At 45.5% G+C, this 20,454-nt stretch overlaps 2 protein-coding genes across 2 annotated transcripts in view; one reads left to right on the top strand and one right to left on the bottom strand.

The window, feature by feature from the left end:
- The first annotated feature begins 1,210 nt into the window (after positions 1–1,210).
- LOC146194725 (uncharacterized) lies at positions 1,211–3,422 on the top strand. Its single transcript, XM_084596626.1, has 3 exons — positions 1,211–1,924; positions 2,345–2,664; positions 3,395–3,422. Exons 1-3 carry the CDS (start codon positions 1,232–1,234, stop codon positions 3,420–3,422), a joined length of 1,041 nt encoding a protein of 346 aa, XP_084452752.1. The 5' UTR covers positions 1,211–1,231.
- Positions 3,423–4,357: 935 nt separating this feature from the next.
- Positions 4,358–20,454, bottom strand: part of LOC146194724 (uncharacterized) — a 233,092-nt gene continuing 216,995 nt past the window's right edge. Inside the window, exons 5-6 of the mRNA XM_084596625.1 lie at positions 15,517–15,564; positions 4,358–4,440 (exon numbers count right to left, since the gene is read on the bottom strand). Coding sequence (XP_084452751.1) covers positions 4,358–4,440; positions 15,517–15,564 — 131 coding nt within the window. The remainder of the gene's footprint in view (positions 4,441–15,516; positions 15,565–20,454) is intronic.

The raw sequence follows: 20,454 nt of genomic DNA, 5'->3' as shown, positions 1-20,454 counted from the left end.
CTTATACCCTAACGCTACAGACGCGTACAGATGACTTGCACATATTAGCAAAGTTAAAAAACAAAACAAAAACATAATATTAGATAAATAAATACACGTTCCACATAACCTTTTCTTGCACACAGCGTGGTGCACTCTCTGAACACTCATGGAGACGATTGCACATTCAGCAGTTCGATTTCTTTTTGTGTTAACAGCAGGGACGGTTTGCTTACACATCGTTCCTGCAGTCTAGCTATCTCAGCGGCTTCAATTATCTCCCGAACCAGCGCCTCACTATGTTTTGCTAGAACTTTACATTGTGTGAATTGCACGCAGCAAGTTTTTAACGCGCAGTCTCTTACATGGATCCCCAAATGCCTGCTTTTTTGTTCGACGTTGTTTTTGTGTTCTTTCAGCCTGTCATTTGTGCACCTTCCAGTCTGTCCTACGTATTCCTTCCCACACTTCAAGGGTATGGAATAAACAACGCCTTCCGCGCACTCCACAAATCGACTCTGGTGGTTTGTTACGCACCCCCTCTGCCTTTGCGATCCATCAGCGTTTACACGTCGGCAGAGGCTTTTCAATTTTTCAGGAGCAGTAAGCACAACATTAACGCCTGCTCTACGACCGATCTTTTTTAAGCGATGGGAAATGTTGTGCACATATTGTATGGCCACAATCCTGCGCTTGTTTGTTGTCTCCCTGTTCTCGTCACCTTGTTGAGCACCGACACGCTCGAGTCTCAACTTCTTGTTCAAACGTTCCGCAACAGAAACAAGCAAATGTGATGGGTACCCAGATCCTGTAAGGCGGTCAACCTGGCGATGAAAACTGGCCTCCATGGTGTGAGTGCATGACTTCTTGAGAGCATTTGAAAAACAAAGGTTTGCAACTGCTCTTTTCACAAGTTTGGAATGAGCCGAGTAGAAAGGGAGTGGCGCCTTGTCACCTCTGGGTTCATAAGCCCAGCAGAGCTTCCCTTGCCCGAAATCAAGTCTGAGATCTAGAAATCTCATAGACCCCTGTACCGGGACTTCGTAGGTAATCGTGAGCGGCTGAAGAACGTGGTTAAAGCACGCCACTACTTCCTGAGCTACGTCTTGGGCGTTCGTGCCGCGGCCATCACAGAGCACAAGATGCACTAATGGCATCTAGCGCCTTGGCTTTGCACAAGTCAATAGGTAACACAGACTTGTGCAAAGCCAAGGTGCTAGATGCCATTAGTTCTGTTTTTAATAGACACGAAATGTCGGTGCTAAGAAAAGCGAAGTCAAATGCTAAGAAGCTATGCAAAAACCTTAAACTTGACCACCTAGTGCGCAGCATTGAGACCAGTAAAAAATCTTCTCTTGACATGTTTTTCACTGTGAAAACGCATAAACCTGACTGGCCCCTAAGGGTTATAGTTTCTGAGAATGGGACCTGGCAAAAAATGATCGCCAAGTTCTTACAGGAAAAACTAAAATTACTAGACTGTGACGACCCTTTCCAGGTGAAATCATCAGACGATTTAATAATGTTTTTAAATGACAATTCTAGCGCTGACTTTGCAGCTTGTTCGGTAGATGTAAAAGATCTGTACTATTCGATTCCCCAAGATGATCTCCTAGAATGTGTAGAAACATGCATAGATACGTACGGTGCAATCACTTTCCAAAATGTCTGTGGTGTGTCGACAGGCGGGTTCTTGGAGCTGCTTGCTGTCTATTTGAAGTCTACCCATGTCCTCTGGGAGGGTAACATGTATCTCCAAAAAAGCGGCGTGTGCATAGGTTCTTGTATTGCACCAATCCTCAGTGACTTGTACCTCGCCCAGAAAGACAGAATCCTTCTGAACGCCCTCCCCGGCACAAGCGTCCGCAAAGTGTTTAGGTACGTCGATGACTACCTTGTGCTCTGTGATGGCCGCGGCACGAACGCCCAAGACGTAGCTCAGGAAGTAGTGGCGTGCTTTAACCACGTTCTTCAGCCGCTAACGATTACCTACGAAGTCCCGGTACAGGGGTCTATGAGATTTCTAGATCTCAGACTTGATTTCGGGCAAGGGAAGCTCTGCTGGGCTTATGAACCCAGAGGTGACAAGGCGCCACTCCCTTTCTACTCGGCTCATTCCAAACTTGTGAAAAGAGCAGTTGCAAACCTTTGTTTTTCAAATGCTCTCAAGAAGTCATGCACTCACACCATGGAGGCCAGTTTTCATCGCCAGGTTGACCGCCTTACAGGATCTGGGTACCCATCACATTTGCTTGTTTCTGTTGCGGAACGTTTGAACAAGAAGTTGAGACTCGAGCGTGTCGGTGCTCAACAAGGTGACGAGAACAGGGAGACAACAAACAAGCGCAGGATTGTGGCCATACCGTATGTGCACAACATTTCCCATCGCTTAAAAAAGATCGGTCGTAGAGCAGGCGTTAATGTTGTGCTTACTGCTCCTGAAAAATTTAAAAGCCTCTGCCGACGTGTAAACGCTGATGGATCGCAAAGGCAGAGGGGGTGCGTAACAAACTACCAGAGTCGATTTGTGGAGTGCGCGGAAGGCGTTGTTTATTCCATACCCTTGAAGTGTGGGAAGGAATACGTAGGACAGACTGGAAGGTGCACAAATGACAGGCTGAAAGAACACAAAAACAACGTCGAACAAAAAAGCAGGCATTTGGGGATCCATGTAAGAGACTGCGCGTTAAAAACTTGCTGCGTGCAATTCACACAATGTAAAGTTCTAGCAAAACATAATGAGGCGCTGGTTCGGGAGATAATTGAAGCCGCTGAGATAGCTAGACTGCAGGAACGATGTGTAAGCAAACCGTCCCTGCTGTTAACACAAAAAGAAATCGAACTGCTGAATGTGCAATCGTCTCCATGAGTGTTCAGAGAGTGCACCACGCTGTGTGCAAGAAAAGGTTATGTGGAACGTGTATTTATTTATCTAATATTATGTTTTTGTTTTGTTTTTTAACTTTGCTAATATGTGCAAGTCATCTGTACGCGTCTGTAGCGTTAGGGTATAAGAAGCTGAGGGTGTTCCAAAATAAACGTTGTTGAAAGTCAGCGCTCGTTGTGTCGTCCTCTAATCTTGTGCTCCCGTCCTGTGTTCCGCGCTGTTATCCTCAAGATGCATAACCAACATGCCCAAGCTGCTATTCTAGTGCTGTAGCGATGATGGTAGCAGCAAAGCCAAGCTCTAGCAGAATGATGTCCAGCATGATCGTGGCTGGAATGGCTACCCTGAGCAGAACACGGCAGGCGTGTGCATAAGTTATCATCCAATATTAGATTTCGTTTCAAATCAGCTATGGAATTCTCATCGCAATTCTTCAGAAATGCATAAAATCATTGGTGCTCTATTAAATAAAATAATGCTTTCAGCCATTCTTTTAGTCCCTACCCTGGAATTCAATCCCACTCTTAGCCCGCGTTCGCAAGCGCCCCCTCTGTAGAATCAGCGTTAGGCTACAATTCTATATTGATTTGAATTTATTGAATTCAAAAAGCATCATAGTACGAGGAAATGTTGAAATGTTTGGTGTGTTTAATATACACTTAAAAGAAGTTTGAGCAAATGAATTGAGAGAAACTTTGTATCCACTTGGGGACGAAAGTTTTGGCACACAAGACACAGTTTTTATGCAGGTAATCTTGCACAACTCATATCACTGACATTTGGAAGGGAGAGTTTCATAAATATGAAAATTATCGATTGCCGTCAACATTTTAATATGCCACCTAATTCATTATTGTCAAAACCTGATTCCTTTAAACAATCATTGAGAAAAATTGGCAGAAAGATAAGGGTTACTAATGCGTTTTATCTGATGAAATTTTTAATCGGCAGTTTTTTTGGCAAAAGTAATAATATCTTGCTGATCACTTATTCGGTCCAGACGCATTTTCGCGAGCTTTTTCTACAAGATATATATTCACGAACGCCACTGTTAAGGGTACCGCAAGAACTGGAAATTTATTTCAAAGATTACGGGAAATAAGAACAGAAGCAAGACATGCATGGGACCACATATAGATAATATAGAGATGAGAGTAGATGTGGCATTCAATGAGGGAATATACTCCGAGTTTGCTGCGTGCGTCTAACCTCATGGTTAATTTTTTTTCATGCTATCTAACGTACACCTTGCAGGAACTTTCAAAGTTCTAAAACACTTCTGGATATGGAACACGTAATGCGAACACAAGCTTTACTCACGCAAGTTTTGTATTTCCTTATCAATGCTATCTGGCTAATACTACCGCGTTGTTCGAAGTAAATTGTGTTTGTTACCATGTTTCATTGTCCATTTTTATTGCACTCAAAACTAATAAAATATCCAAGTTAAGGATAAAACGATGAAGGCAAGCGGCGACATGTGTTTCAGACTCAACTGTCTACCAAAGTGTATCGCTGCATCTCACCTGTGACTTGGTCTGCAGTGTATGTCTTCGTCTTCCCAAATGCAATTTCTGCAAATAAAGTCTTTCATAAACTATTGGGGTTTCGATATCTATTAGCAATGGTTACAAATGAAACACTCAGTAGGTCAATAAGAAGCTCCGGTTAAAACACCAAAGCGTTTTGTAAAAGGTGCGATTCAAAATATGCTGTAAGCTTCGCATTACAGTTGAGTAGCCTATATAAAACAAAACCGAGACGCTATTCTCCTGTCTCATATAGCGAAGTAGGCCAGTACTATACGCAACTGGTATGTTAACATTCAATTTAGCGGGTGCTGGAATGCAGCACCTGTTTCCCAATAACGCTTCCGACACTTCGTACGGTCTCTAGAGCTGCTTGGATAAACGTCTTCCAGCACAGCGGACAATATTCTGGATGTTATGCCCCATGCATAACATCGCCGGCGCAAAGGGCATTACAGCTAGGCCTTCGCTTTCTGCAGTTCTTATGTTATAATACGCCGCCAATCGGCTTCAAGCTCGGCGGCGAGCATTCCTGTACATTGTCAACATGAGCCTAGATCTTCCCGCTTGCGACTTCCAAATGATCCTTATGAGTTAGGAAAGGAATTTGCTCTACCAAGCGCACCTCCTGATTTTATTGCGATAGACGCAAAGGCTCGATCCAGAATGAACCCGCGGTCGGCACAGTTAGTCAAAAATTACGGTCATACCTCTCGCAGGTGATAGGTGCGTGACCAAAAAAAAAACGCCGAGCATTGATTGGTTATCAGAATGTGTGAAATTACGAGACGTCATGACAAGCCAGTTTTGTTCCGCGCTGACAATTCGGACTTCGCTTTGAAAGAGGGACTGCCATAACACAAGCAGGCATGTACAAACATACCACTAAAGGCTTACAAAAGAATTTCCAAAGCACGTTCTCTCAAGGTCTGGTGGCATTGCACATGATCACTTTGTTTAGGCAATTATATTGAGGAGTATGTGTAGCAAATACCTATAAAAAAAGTTCAAAACCAAAAATGTGATCTAAGAGTGCCAGAGCGCATGTACAGTCTTTGTCAAAAGTATACGGCCTAATGATTTTTGTTCTTAGCCCTGTAACGAGGCTCGTAAAGCAACTCTCGCGTTCGAAATCTCGTAGATGACAAATCTCGCCCTCATTCTCCTCTAGCTTACATTCATATTCCAGTATTGCTGCCAGCAGCCGCGTTACAGTGCTTAGAAGCGAACCTCTTGGGTCGTACACTTTTGACAAAGACTGTACATGTAAAAATTGTGAAACGAACGCACAGTTTTGGAGTTTTCTGCGGGAAGCGCTACTATATGTCTTCATGAGGCGGCTATACATTGCGTTACTTTTATGCGCATTTATGTTACTCGTAAACTAACTTTGTGAGTATTCTCAGCTCGCACTTGAGCAACACCGGCGGATATATTATGCCTCTTATTACTAAAACCATCGCGTGGAATTCGATCAAATTGATAAGCGAAACTGTGTGAGAGCAAAGTTATGATAGTCAGGACATCAGCAACGGCATATTCTAACACCACTCAGATAATGAGCCCTCAGTAAGCAATATAAGAAAAGGAGGAAAAGATCAAAAAAGTACAAAACACCATTTCATAGGCCATATATTCTTAATATAGTGCAATATAATTGTGTCTAGACAGGCGCGCTATCGCTGAAAACGCGCGTACATGAAACTTATCAGAATATTTTCCTGTGTTCACAATTTTCCAGTAGAGGCACGCTGTCATTAAATGACGGTGATTGCCTTCAGTCTGAGCGCGGCCATCACGTATGACATGTCAGTAGAAGATGGAAAGAAGCCAACAGTCGGCGAGGCCAAGGAAAGCGTTGGGGATGGTATTTTTATGTCTTTTTTTATGTTTACTTGGATAATCACCGAAATTAGAAATGTATCTGATTAGGGGAAAGATAATTAAACGCAAAGTAGAAGAAAACAACGTGCCGATGGTGGGAACCGAACCCACGACCTCCGAATATCGCGTCCGGTGCTCTTCCAGCTGAGCTACATCGGCCGCTGTCCCCTCTGCTTCTTTCTTGGGTATTTATGTCGTTCTCGAGACTTATGTAGGGTTCTAGCACAGCTTTCGCCCTCGCTCTCGATTACGTTCTACGTGACGCTGGCGGTAACAAAGGACGTTCCACGTCCGCCGCTATGGTTGAGGGTGGCGCTGGTGAATACTCTCAAGGTTCGTATACAGACAACATAAATACACAAGAAAGTAGCAGGGGGGACAGCGACCGATGTAGCTCAGTTGGAAGAGCACCGGATGCGATATTCGGAGGTCGTGGGTTCGGTTCCCACCATCGGTACGTTGTTTTTTCTTCTACTTTGTATTTAATTATCTTCCCCCTAATCAGATTTCATTACTAATTTCTGTGATTATCCAAGTAAACATAAAAAAGACATAAAAGTACCATTCCCAACGCTTTCCTTGGCCTCGCCGACTGTTGGCTTCTTTCCTTCATGTATTATAACGAGCACCCTCATTTCCCCTAATTGATCTGCTTGTAGCTTACGGGGGTCTCGGTTCTGGTAGTCTTGAAGCCATAGGTAGCGTGACAGGATTCTAGCACAGCTTTCGCCCTCGCTCTTGATCACGTTCTACGTGACGCTGGCGGTAACAAAGGACGGTCCACGTCCGCCGCTATGGTTGAGTGTGGCGCTGGTGAACACTCGAGGTTCGTATACAGACAACATAAACACCCAAGAAAGGAGCAGGGGGGACAGCGGCCGATGTAGCTCAGTTGGAAGAGAACCGGACGCGATATTCGGAGGTCGTGGGTTCGGTTCCCATTATCGGCACGTTGTTTTTTCTTCTACTTTGCGTTTATAAACCTTTCCCCTGATCAGATTACATTACTAATTTCTGTGATTATCCAAGTAAACATAAAAGTACCATCCTCAACGCTTTCCTTGGCCTCGCCGACTATTGGCTTCTTTCCTTCATGTATTATAACAAGCACCCCAATTTCCCCTTAATTTATCTGCATGACAGTAGAAGGAATATATGTTTAAAATTCGTCGCTAAAAATGAGCAAGGAACGGGGAGATACCAACAGAAGGACCCACAGAAGGTTGTTAACTCTCTGCTTCGAATCGTACAATCTTCTCTCAGGGAGTGGTATGCTGCCGCGCATGCTATATCTGTTCGCAAGTACTGCCAAAGCAGCAGCATAAAGATTTACTTACTAGTCCTCAGCAAGCACTACAAACGAAAAACATATCGGCACACAGTAGCAGACTAACACAGTGCTTAGAATGTTAGGTAGATCTCGAGGTCGGTTCATCGTCGTCGCCAACTGTGCCTGAGTTTCACTAACATTACATCTGAGAGCTGCTTATTCAATGCACTTCATTCAACGGTCTATAATTGAAACGGGATATAGCTCAGTACATTTATGGCATGCATCAACATATTAGTCTACCCTAAGATATTACTTTAATTGGAAGAGACATTGTAGAGTTGTTGCAGCAAGGAGAACGAAAAACGTTGAAGACCAAACAGACGAACACAATGGAAAAGCACAGGCGCAAATGATAGCTGAAGACTGAAGAGATAAAATCGCAGAACGAGCGCTGATGCTGGCGATGTATCGTTCCTAACTCGCAAAACGCGTTTAGGTTTTTCAACACGGTGGACAGTAAGCTTTTGACAGCACTTCCTGCTTCGCGCGAAACACTAATCGGGCCACGTTTTCAAACGCAACATCCCTTTCAAATAATGTTAATTATTTTCACAATCATATGCAGTATGTTGATCGCTGTGCTTCACAAAATGACACGAAACTACACGCGCTCTGTGAAATTAGATCATCATCATCATCATTATCAGCCTGACTATACCCACTGCAGGGCGAAGGCCTCTCCCATATTTCTCCACTTAACTCGGTTCTGTGCTAGCTGCATCCACTAAACCCCCGCGAACTTCTTAACCTCATCCACCCACCTAACTTTCTGCCACCCCCTGCTACGCTTTCCTTCTCTTGGAATCCAGTTTATTACCCTAAGCGACCATCGGTTATCCTCTCTTCGCACTACATGTCCTGCCCATGCCCATTTCTTCTTCTTAATTTCCACTAGAATGTCAGTAACTTGAGTTATTTCTCTGACCCTCTCTGCACGCTTCCTAACTGTTAATGTTACCCCTACCATTTTTCATTCCATAGCCCTCTGAGTTGTTCTGAACCTAAGTAGAACCCAATTGGTTAGCCTCCACGTCTCAGCCCCATATAGATAATGGCGTTCAAAAATTTGTTTCCATTTCCTCCTTAGTCTTCAACTTACGCCGCCCTTGTACTCTGTTGTGGCCTCCTCCAGTATTACGTTCGCCCTCTACCATTCTCAATTCTACCTTGAAGAAACACGGTCTACCGTCCGAAACTGTTGGAATAAAATAGACAACTGGGAAATTTGTGTGAAATCCTGTTTGAATGTAATTCTGGCCCATTAGTAACAAGCAAACCATGTATATATATATATATATATATATATATATATATATATATATATATATATATATATATATATATATATATATATATATATATATATATATATATATATATATACGTTCGAACAGTCACGTTAAACAACAAAAAAAGACATTTATATCGATGTTTCCGTCGTAGCACTACCTATTCAAGAATTGTTTACAGTGCGTTCAGGCTTACTGTAAAAATTAGTGTGTCAGACCTCTCACCTGACCGCATGAAACAATGGAAGGATATCTTTAGAGCTGCGTCGATGTAGCTTTTAGAAGTCGTACTTGAGCACGATATATCTCGTCTACAGAGTTTGCAAGAATAAGAGAAGGAAGTGTTGGACTCAAGCTTGCTCACAGACCACGAGAAGCGCTCTTTAAAATCTTTTGATGCAGGAAAAGTAGCTTATTATTGGCCAAAAAACAGAAAAAACGCAGCCGAGATGGCATTAACCTCTCCAGCCACGGTTCAGTAACAAGAGATCCCCCCAAGAAAATCGCTGACGGTGGTAACATTTCTAAAAATATGAAAACGTCTGCGGGAACAACCATAGTGAGCTTTGAGACGTGATTCTTTCTAAGGAAGCGTGTGATATTTATCTAAAGATCTGGGCTTCTGCCACGGCATTGGGAACATAAACGAATTTCAGCTCTTTGAGGACATAGATAATTTGCCCGTCACCGAAGGCTGCGCGAATACTATGACTACAAATCGGCAAACATGGAAGCCGGCTCGTCATCTAAAGCTCTTCCGTCAGCAACCCATTGAACTCTTTCTCCACAGCGTGATAACTATCTAGATCTCTACATTACGGCTGTGCAAAACTACATTCTCTTAGTATATGGAAGGTAGCCAAAATACAGGAAAAATCTCTCAAGCAAAGAAGCTGTGGCTTTAAAATGTCTTGGAACACGTTCCAATACTGTTATAAAGCCGATGAACAAAGGAGGAGCAAGTGGTGTCTTGAATGCTCTTGACTACAAGAATGAGCCGCAACGACAGCTCAATAACAATTTTTTCTACAAACCTGTGTACGTCAGACCCAACTCGGAATTTCAAAGACGTGGTTCAAACGAAGCCACAAGACCTCTTGAAGGAGAACAAAATGACTGATAAAATCGTGAAGTCTTTACTTCCGTTATCACCTCTCCCCGGTAGGTTCTACCTTCTGCCAAAGATACATAAGGAGACTAACCCCTTTCGACCTATCATTTCGGGGATAGGAACCACCACAGACAAAATTTCCAGCTTTGTCGACAGCTTAATCTGAAAAATCCCACACACTTTCCCTTCGTTTTTCAAGGACACAACTCAATTTCTTGCAGAGATAGTTGATCTATTCATCCAAGAAAATAGCCTCCTTGTTACCCTCGACGCTGTTTCTTTATATACTGACATACCCCACTCGGATGGGATTAGGGCAGCCGTAAGTGCTTACAGAGATTCTAAATTTGAGAAATTAATCGACGACATGATCTTTGAAAGACTACTGTGCTTAGTGTTAGAAACGAATAACTTCAAATTCGAGGGCCACCATTATATACAGATAAATGGAACGTCAATGGGCACTAAGGTTGGTCCTAATTATGCCAATATATTTATGGACATTCTGCTAACTAAATTTCTTGCAAGTTGCCTCCTCAAGCTTCTTTTCTATAGGAGATTTATAGACGAAAGTTTTCTTATATGGTGTCATGGTGAAGACCTACTGAAGCTTATCACTAATTTTGACAATGTTCACAGCAGTATTTCTTTCTCTCATACTTACTCAGGCCCGGTAATTGGTTTCCTGGGTGTCACGCTTCATGTGTCGTATAACCAACTTTTAACATTAGTGTTTATGAAGCCAACGGACAGGCACTAGTACGTACATTTTTAAAAGTAGCCACGTAAATTACTGCAATAAGGGCATCGTATACAGCCACACTCTAAAATTCAAGCGCATATGCTCTCGTGAAGACTTCATTACCAACTGTGAGACGCTCCGCAAAGATTTGGCCCGACAACGCTACCCGCATCCCATTATTGATGATGCCGTCAAAAACGCTGCAGCGCAAGATCGCAGTACCATCCTAAATCGCAAGTAGCCTTCGCAATCTGGTTTTCAAACTAACCTAATCTTAACCTACGCAGCATCAGCCCCAAACGCAATACTATTCTAAAAAGCCACCATAATATTCCTCTCCAAAGCGAAAAAACGAGGAGCCTACTTTTGAACCACACCGTGTTGTGTACACAAGGGCGCAAAACATCAAATACATAATGACCTGACCAAAATTAAACAATTACAAAGCCTCAGGATGTACACCGTGCAAAAAACCTCGCTGTAAGGTTTGTCCAATGATTAATACAGCCATAACGGTCCGAAGCACAGCCTCCTCTTTTTGATTCGAAATTAGAGGAGACTTGAACTGCGACACAAGTAATGTGGTCTGTCTTCTTGAGTGTGGACTGTGCCATGAGCAATATATTGGGCAAACAGAAGCGCCTTTTTCCTATTAGGAATAAGCGACCACCGGGAACATATACGATCACTGCCGTCTTCCTATCCGAGATATGTAAGCACAAAAGGGCCTTCGTTTGACTCCTTCAGGGTGACGCTATTAAGGTCAGGCTTGTAAACAATTTATGACAGGGAAGCTTGCGAGTCGTACTTAATTCTGTAGGAAGAAGGAAAAGGAAATGCATGGGCCTGCTACTGGCTCTGCAAACTGAGCCACCTCCGCTGGCTTAAATTCCAACCGATGTAATCATTGCTTCTGGTGGCTGTGTATGTGGAGATGGTCTTCATTTTTATAAACGGTTATTGTCGCTGCTTTTTGATTTGTTTAATTATTGACTTTAAACACTGCCATTATTCTGGAGTGCATATGTATGTTTGTATAGTGGCAACTTATTTTGATCGTGGACGCTGCGCCACTGAGTGAAATTCCTATTTAAGCAAATGTGGGGCTTCGTTCAAGTTCAATCAATCCCTCATGACGTGTTTTCGTCAAGAAAGTTGTATAGACAGCGTATAGAGTGATATGTTCGTCTATCCTTATGGCATTAGGTTTAGTTTTTTTCTTGTTCTCCTCCGCATTACTTACTAGTTGCCTTTTAGATGGTTTATCTGCCTTATGGTGCAACGGTTTCTTGTTGCTGTGCTCCACCAGCCCGAAGGCGCCGCAACTACCTGCACTCAACGCAAATGTGTGCGCCCATCGAGACGCCTCCTCTGCCTTTTGAGGCGTTTACCACCCACCCTGGTTGCTGATTGCTCGTTTCCCCCTTTTTCTGCGCGCGCATCCAAATCAATTTCGTAAGGCGTGTTTTCTTCAAGAAAGTTTTAAAGAAAGCGTTTAGAGCGATATTTTCGTTCATCCCTACCACTTTAGCTTCTTTTCTTTCTTTCTTTTTTCTCTCTCTCCTTGTTATCCTCATTTTTTACTTCCTTGGTGCCTTTTACATTATTCATCTGCTTTATGGTGCACCTATATCTTGTTGCTGGACCCCACCAGCCCAACGGCGCCGCAACTACCTGCACTCAACGCAAATGGGTAAACTCATCGGGACGAGCCCCGCCTCTCTCTTGAGTCGTTTGCCCCACATTCTGGTTGTTGACTGTTCGCTTCCCCACCTTTTTTTTGCGCGGGCATAAAAATCAATTCTATATGGTGTGTTTTTTTTCAAGGAAGTTGTATAGACCGCGTTTCTAATGATATTTTCATCTATGCCTGCCGCAATAGCTTCCTTCCTTTCTTTTATTTTTTTCTCTCTCCTTGTTCTCATCTGCTTTACTTCATGGATGCCTTTTAGATGCTTTACCTGTCTTATGGTAAACCTATGTCTTGTTGCTGCACCCCTCCAGCCCAAAGGCACCGCCACTACCTGCAATTAAAGCAAATGTGTACACCCATCGAGACGCCCCCTCTCCCTCCTGAATTGTTTACCACCCACCCTGGTTGTCGATTGCTTGTTTCCCCCTTTATTGCGCGGGCGTCCGCTTCTTTGCTGTATTCGCCCCCCTTTTTGCGTTCGCGTGGCGGCGAAACGCCCCTAGGTTCTCTATTTTTTTTTCTCCCGCCCCTATTGCCGTTTTTTCCCTTCATTTTCTCTTTCTCTGGCTTCTGCGGCTGTGTTGTGCACTGAGGCGACTGAGCGCACTCTAAACCATTATGAAAAAGGTCGTGCTACGACCGCTTTCAATACTGATCTAATCGCCTGTGGTCATACCTATTACCATGCTTCCCTCCATGTGCTGTCTTTCATCCTTTCTTTTAAATCCCCACCTGCACTTTTTTTTTTTCACTTGCCACTTGCACCTGCTTTTTTAGTTTTGCTTTTTACCCCAACCATCACTATCATACCATTGTACTCCCCTGCTGCCAGCCCTCTTTGCCTCTCCGACACCTGTTCCTTTTCTGCTCTTCGCCTTTAAATCTACCCACATCGTTTACATTCGCATCCTGATGAAGGCCAGTTTCTGGTCGGAACGTCGAGTCTAATAAAATGTTCCTTTAAATGAAGCGTTACAGAAATAGGGAATCTATAAACGCTAATGTCAGTGGATTACATTCATTCGTCAAGCGCCTATGCAAATGTCAGTGCAATTTTGTGATGTCTTTGGCGTCAAATTTCGGCACTGAAGATAGTGTTTCTATGAATACAAACCTACAGCACTCTTGTGATTGTGTTATTTGTCCTGGCGGTTCCATACAGTTTAACATATTGAATTGAACTGAGCACTTAATACCTCAGGTAAAATATTTTCTCCTTTGAATGAAACCTTGGTCATAACAAGAAGAAATCAGGTTTACATAAGATAGTGTGTCTGGCTTGGTTTATATGATAAATATTTTTGGGGTCATTGATGCAGTTGATTTGCAGTAATTCCTACAAGAATTAATGAGAAACTGCTCAACATGTTATCTTCTCCAGAGGCATTTTCCGGCACTGCCGCGTGGCTACATTCATATGCAAATTAGGGCGGAAAACCCAATAGAAAATTTAGGCGTACAATTTTTACTAAAACATTATCTCCAATAAGAAGAAAGACCCGTAACATCACCGATGACTGATGCGGGACTGCTCGAAGAATAAACCTTCAGTTCTTAGAGTGCACATAACCCCGTCGTTCATGTTTGGATGCATTTAACGGCTACATTTTCAGCCCCATTCTAAGTTGTTGTAGTTGTTGCGACTTTAGGAAAAAGGAAAAGAAAATGCACGGACCTGCTACTAGCTCTGTAGCGGACCCCCTCCACTGCCTCGTTTGAACAGAGAGGAAAACAGCAAAGAAAGAAAAACGAGGTGGTAGAGAAAGACGCGCGTCGCGGCAGCCGTCGTTCACCACCAAAGGGGTGGCGGGTGCAGTGATGGCCTACAAGAAATACAAATCCGATTGCAGGCTATCCCCCGCCGCTATTACGCGGCGGTGGCATAGGGGTCCCTGCCCCGTCGGGCCAGGAGCAGCTGCACCTCCCCTATCATTCAACACGCTCACGTCCACGGCCTTTGGGGACCTATCATCCGTCACGCTTACGTCTACAAAGGCAGAACGACATAGCTATGTCGACTTGTTATTAATACAGGATTTTAGAAATTCTTGTTTGCTGTTTTAGTAAGTAAACAACCAGTTAGTGATAGATGTATAGGTAATAACTGTGAATACTCTTTTTAATTTTTTACTTCCAATAAAGGCATTGCGAAGCTGCAAGAATGTTAGCGTAAGAAAATGTCTAACAAGGTTCTAAGGATTGAATAGTGGCGCCATCTGGCAGAAGCTTTCAATTGCACAATTTAGTTTGAATCGTGTTTTTGGCAACAGATGATGCACTTGTCTAAAACGTAGACCTATTATAACGGACAAAATTTGAAATCTAGTTCATCTAGTCGACCATTTTTCATCTTGCATATCCCAGTCATAAACTGCAACCTGTGTTACTAAGCAACTATCAATCAATGAATGAATCAATCAAGTTTTTATTTCATTTGAAAATGGGAAGTACGGGGCTAAAAACTCGGAGTGCTTTACGAGGATCCTACCCCTTACAACTTGCAAATACCGAGATAACGGCCATTCATAGACCAAATACATAAGCTCACATAATCGCATTCTCACTGGCAGAACCTTTCTCGAGTGCTGCTGCCGATCACTGAGAAAGCTTTCGGTGGCAACGCGGCTGCTTGCGCCGACGACAGGTGAGAAAGCTAACCACAGAACACCGCACGTTCTCCTCATTTTCACCGGCGACTTTAATGTCGACATTAAAAATCGCGGTGGTTGCCAGTGTTCTAACCCTAACTACTTGTGGGCGCAACAGTTAATAACCCACCTCAAACCATGAAAAGAGGTGCATCTTGTATTGATTATGAATTTATACAAGTCGATTTATACAAACGTGGGCTACTTCATGTATCCAAAGACGCTATTCGCTGTCCTGCACGACAGCACAGCATTACAGGTTTTCTCACAGCCTACACTATGCTTATTCAAAGACAACATGTACAACATGCACTGCTGAAGTTGAATAATCTGGGCGTACCACGAATTGGATAGCAAAGTATTCAAATGTGCACGTAAGCGCTCACGATGCTTTCGAGCAATGCCGACGGCTGCAGCTCACCTTTGACTTGGTCTGTACTGTAGATCTTGGTGTCCGAAGACAGCATATCTGCAGATAAAGACAATCAGAGCGCATTATGACATTACACATTGTAACGTGGTGGCGACAAGGTCGATGGCACAAATGAAGAGTCTTGGAGTGCAGGGAAGAAACTCTTTATTGGACTGACTTACGCCCGCTAACGAACTAAGCAACGCGGCGGTGATAGCAACAAACGTGCTCGTCGATCGTTGAACTAAGAACGACCTTCGTACTCGTCAACGCTAAATTTAAAGGCCGCCCGAAACATCTAGATAACGTCGCAAACTCTTACTAGCACAACCCGGAACATTCTAGAAACATGCGCGACTGGTCGGAATCCTCGGGACGGATCACGGCACAACTTACGCGACAATGAAACTGATAAAGGTGCGTCTCGCAACATTGAGCATTAGGAAACAAAAACTAAAGAATTGATACGCGTGCCAGAATCACAGTGATAAGGCCGCATGACTGCGGCTGTTAAAAAACAACAAATACAGTTTCGAAGGTATCGCGGCATTACTCCCCCCTTTAAAAAATATGGCCGATTTGAATAGTTAATCAAATACGAAGTAGGTGCGTAGCACCGCTTATCCCCGCTATACCGTTCATGCATACACTTCAGCGCTTTACACTCTCCAAAATCTTCCCTCAGCTCACGCAAGAGGTGGCCAGCAGTCACAAACAGCGCCGGCGGTTGCGCGGTTGCCAAGAAAATCGCGTTCAAATATCCTTGTCGCAGCTTCATTTTTCGCGAGCCTTTCAGCGGCGTGTACCTTTCTGGCAGCAGCCTTCGCTTGCAGTCGAACATCCCGTTGCCCTGGAGTTTCTACCGCACGTTTCTCCCTCTTCGCTTCGGCATCCATTTCACGCCGACGCTCAGTGTCTTAAGCCGTTTCGTGAGCACGCTCGGCACGTTTCCTCGTTCTTTGCGCTTCTAAATTCTTGCACCGTTTAGCTGCAACACCAGATTCAGTAGACTGACGTTCCTGCTGCCTTCGTAATCGTTGTGCTTCAGCACGTCGAGCCCGGCGAACCTGCGCCGCAATGCCAGATGGACCGGCTTCGTCCATTGCGACGCGAAGCAAGCGCACACACGCTTGTGCAACGCTGCCCTGGGACGGCCGCCACGTCCGCAACTGACACGCCCCTCTCTCACTGTCTTACTCTCTAACTGGGTGCATCATGCTGTCGCTCTGCCCCCTCAGTGTTAGATCACGGGATATAGGCGTCGCCACTTTCCCTTCCTCCTGTCAACTTCACGGAGAGATGGATGGACACAGAAAGAGAAAAGCTTCTACTACAGCCCCGCGGCTGATCCACCTCCTTAATGCTGAGACGCGCGCGTAGCCACCTTCTCTTTCTCCGCTTCAAGTTCCCGAAGAGAGAGAGAGAGAGTGAGCGGCTTCGGATAGACCCCAGCGAAATCCGTGATTGCGGTTAGTAGTGCGATGCACTAAAAACATCCCCTCGATGTCCGAAAACAAAGCAACTTAAACATAAACACTACAAAGTAAAAACACCACAGATTCTTTAAAGCGCGTAATATGGCTGCAGACGTACAACATGTACGATTTGTGGGCGTGCGCGTTGCCGTTGTGATGCTGACGTTCCGTCTGGAATGGCTTCATAGTCCAGTGCTCTGACTCAACGAATGATTTTGTGCTGCTAAAAGTATCGACTGAACAACTTTTCACTTAGTAAGCGACGGCGAACTGGTGTCCAAACCCACACTTGGTCTGACCCACTGATTTGTACTCTGCGTGTCGTCATCGTAAGTTTTATTGTTGACTGTCGGTGCGCTGTTGGTCTTTAATACGCAGCCGTGCGTGTCGTCTGGCTTCCTCTGCACGCTGCAGGTAGGTGGCGGTGTCAAGGTTGTCCTTGTTGGTTACGTGCGGCAGCATTGCGTCGAGCGTCGTCATGGGCTCCCTGCAGTACACAAGCTTGAAGGGGGCATTCTGGTCGTCTCCTGGACTGCCGTGTTATATGCAAAAATCATGTACGGCAAGATGGCGTCGCAGGTCTTGTGTTTAGCGTCGACTTACAGGCTATTATGTCCGCAATCATTTTGCTCAGGCGCTCCGTAAGACCATTGGTCTGGGGATGGTACGCAGTTCGTCGATGGCTTTTATGACTGTACTCCAGGATGGCTTGCGTAAGCTCTTCCGTAAACTCCGTTCCCCTGTCCGTGATGTGAACTTCTGGGGCGCCGTGTCGTAGGAGGATTTGGTTGACGAAAACCTTGGCTAGTTCCACGGCTGAACCGTTAGGCAGGTTTTTTTCTTCGGCGTAACGGGTCCTGTAATCAGTAGCAACGATGATCCACTTGTTTCCAGTAGATGTAGTCGGGAAAGGTCTGAGTAGGTACATTCCTATTTGTTGAAAAGGCTTAGTTGGGGGTGATATCGGGTTCAGATGGACCGGCAGGACTCGTTGGAGGTGTCTTGCGTTGCTGGCACTCACGGCACGTGGACGTCATGGGAGACATCGGCAGCTAATCGTGGTCAATAATACTCCTCCCGGAATAAATGCCATGTGCGTGCAAGGCCGAGATGTTCTGCGATTGGCTCTTCGTGACACGCATGCAAAATTTCGTCTCTGAGGTTTATAGGCATAAGAAGGTGTGCTGTCCTGTTGGATGCAAGGTTCTTCACAAGGACGTCATTTTCTTACTCGAAGGAGGACAGCTGACGCTTGAACGCAGCGGGACGGGAAGCAGTCTTTCCTTCTAAGCAATCGGCTAGCGTTTTCAGCTGAGGGACGCCTCGCAGTTCTCCGAAACTGCTGGCGCTTATCGTCCCAAAAGGCGCCTTCGTCGTCTTATTTAGACAGCGCATCAACGAGAGCTCGTAACAAGCAGTCGGCATCGGAGTGCTTGCGGCTGGACCTGTAGACGGCTCTGATGTTGAATTCTTGAAGATGCAGGCTCCATCGAGCAAGGCGGTCGGAGGGATCTTAACTGGCGAGCCAGCAGGAAGCATGGTGATCGCTCATAACCCTGAATAGTCCTCCGTACAAATATGGCCAAAGTTTTGATGTGGCCCAAATGATGGCAAGACATTCATTCTCCGTTGTCGAATAATTGGATTCAGCTTTCGACAGGGAACGGCTAGCGTAGGCGATAACTTTCTCCTCACCGGCACACTATAGAAGGAGAACAGCGCCTAAGCCCAGACTGCTTTCGTCGGTGTGAATTTCGGACGCGGCGTTTTTATCAGAGTTGCCCAGGACAGGAGGCGACGGTGGGCGGCGCTCGAGCGGCACCGTCAATTCTGCGTCGAGGACGTGTAGAGCACGTGTTGCGTCGACGTTGTCGTAGCAGGAATGGCTTTGTCTGCAGCGAGCTTGATGGGCTTAGATCGCACGTCGATGATAGCCCTATGATTATTTAAAACGTCCACGCCTAAAATCGCGTCGCGGGAACACTGCTGCAAGACCACGAAGCTCGTAAGGTAAATGCGTCCATTCACTGTCACCATTGCGGTGCATCGCCAGGACCATGTGATAATGTTACCACCAGCGGTGTGGATTAGCTAGCCATCCCAAGCAGTCGTTAATTTCTTGAGCTTTGAGGCAAACGGTCCACTGATGACTGATTAGTCAGCTCCGGTGTGTACTAGGAAAGTTATGGGTGCCCGTCGAGACCAACCTCAAGGTCGCTTGTTCGCGCCCTTGTATTACACGTTGGCTTTGGTGTCCGATTTCTGATTCGTCTCGTGCTGAGGTCGTGGCCGGGACACACTGTCGTCACTTGGTAGGGCAGCGATGTCACCTTTAAGTCTAGTCGTGATCTCGTCGATGTTGTCGTCTTGTGTTGCGGCAATTTAATGGCTGCGTCGTCGTCACTCGTCGTCGGCGGCGGAGGATCTTCGTGTCTTCGCTGTGAAGCAACCTCACCTCCAAAGGTTGTTCTATTTCGTTTGCCCTCCACTGGCTTGCAGACTTTCCGCGCACACTCTCATCGTAATTACGACCTGGCGATGTATAGCGGGCCCTGTACGGCGATGGGGACCTAAATTAACGGCTTGGTGACAAACTTTCACCGCTGCGCAGAGAGTTGTCGATTTCTTGCGGTCGTTCACCTGGGCGTGTTCGTGGAGCGTCGACTGCGTATCCGCGGAAACCGATTCGTCGGTAAACCCTGTGGCGCAGTACGTGGCCGGCACCACCACAGTGGAATCACAATGGCCGTTTGTTCGCAGTCCTACAGGTATCGCACTTCCGGTGGCTAGGAGGTCACTAGTCGGCTTTGCGGGCGCGGGCCGAGGGCGGCTTTCAGGAACAGGACGGTAGCGGCGAGGGCTTGAAAAGTGATCACGTCGGGGCGCAGGGCGACGTTATGCAGAAGCGTAGTTCATCGCTGTTGCCTCTGCGCTGGAAAAGTCGCAGCCGTCGCTTGAGGAACGCCCAGCGCCTGCTTGAATTTTTCACGGACGACGTCCGCGAGCGTCCCCACCTGGGGTCGTTGGGCTGATGGAAGCATTCGGCGGAGCTTCTTCGCACGATCTCCAGAATGAGGTCCCGAAGGTTCTCTCTGCTCGCAGATGCGCTGGGGTAGTGGCTTGAGTAGTCGGTCTGGATTGGTGGTTCGTAGTGTCACATCCGGGGGTCCAATGTATTATAGATGGTAGACATTTCGGTTTGAAATTCCGCCACGGTTTTTGGTGGATCTTTGACAAGCCCTGCAAAAAGAGACTCCAAACGCCTCGCATTAAACATTTCGCTCTCTCATCTCCGGTCATGTTAGGGCCGGCGCCGCGAAAGAGGTGCTTCATTTCCTCAAAGTAAACCAGGACAGGACAAGCCCTGCAAAAAAAGACTCCTTAACGCCTCGCATTAAACATTTCACTCTGTCATCTCCGGTCATGTTAGGGCTGCCGCAGCGAAAGAGGTGCTTCATCTCCTCAATGTAAA

Source organism: Amblyomma maculatum, chromosome 3, assembly GCF_055883805.1.
Source record: "Amblyomma maculatum isolate TAMU_Amacu chromosome 3, ASM5588380v1, whole genome shotgun sequence".
In the NCBI taxonomy this organism is placed as follows: Eukaryota; Metazoa; Arthropoda; class Arachnida; order Ixodida; family Ixodidae; genus Amblyomma; species Amblyomma maculatum.
The sequence above is the reverse complement of the archived record's forward strand: the minus strand, read 5'-3'. Positions and strand labels throughout refer to the sequence as shown.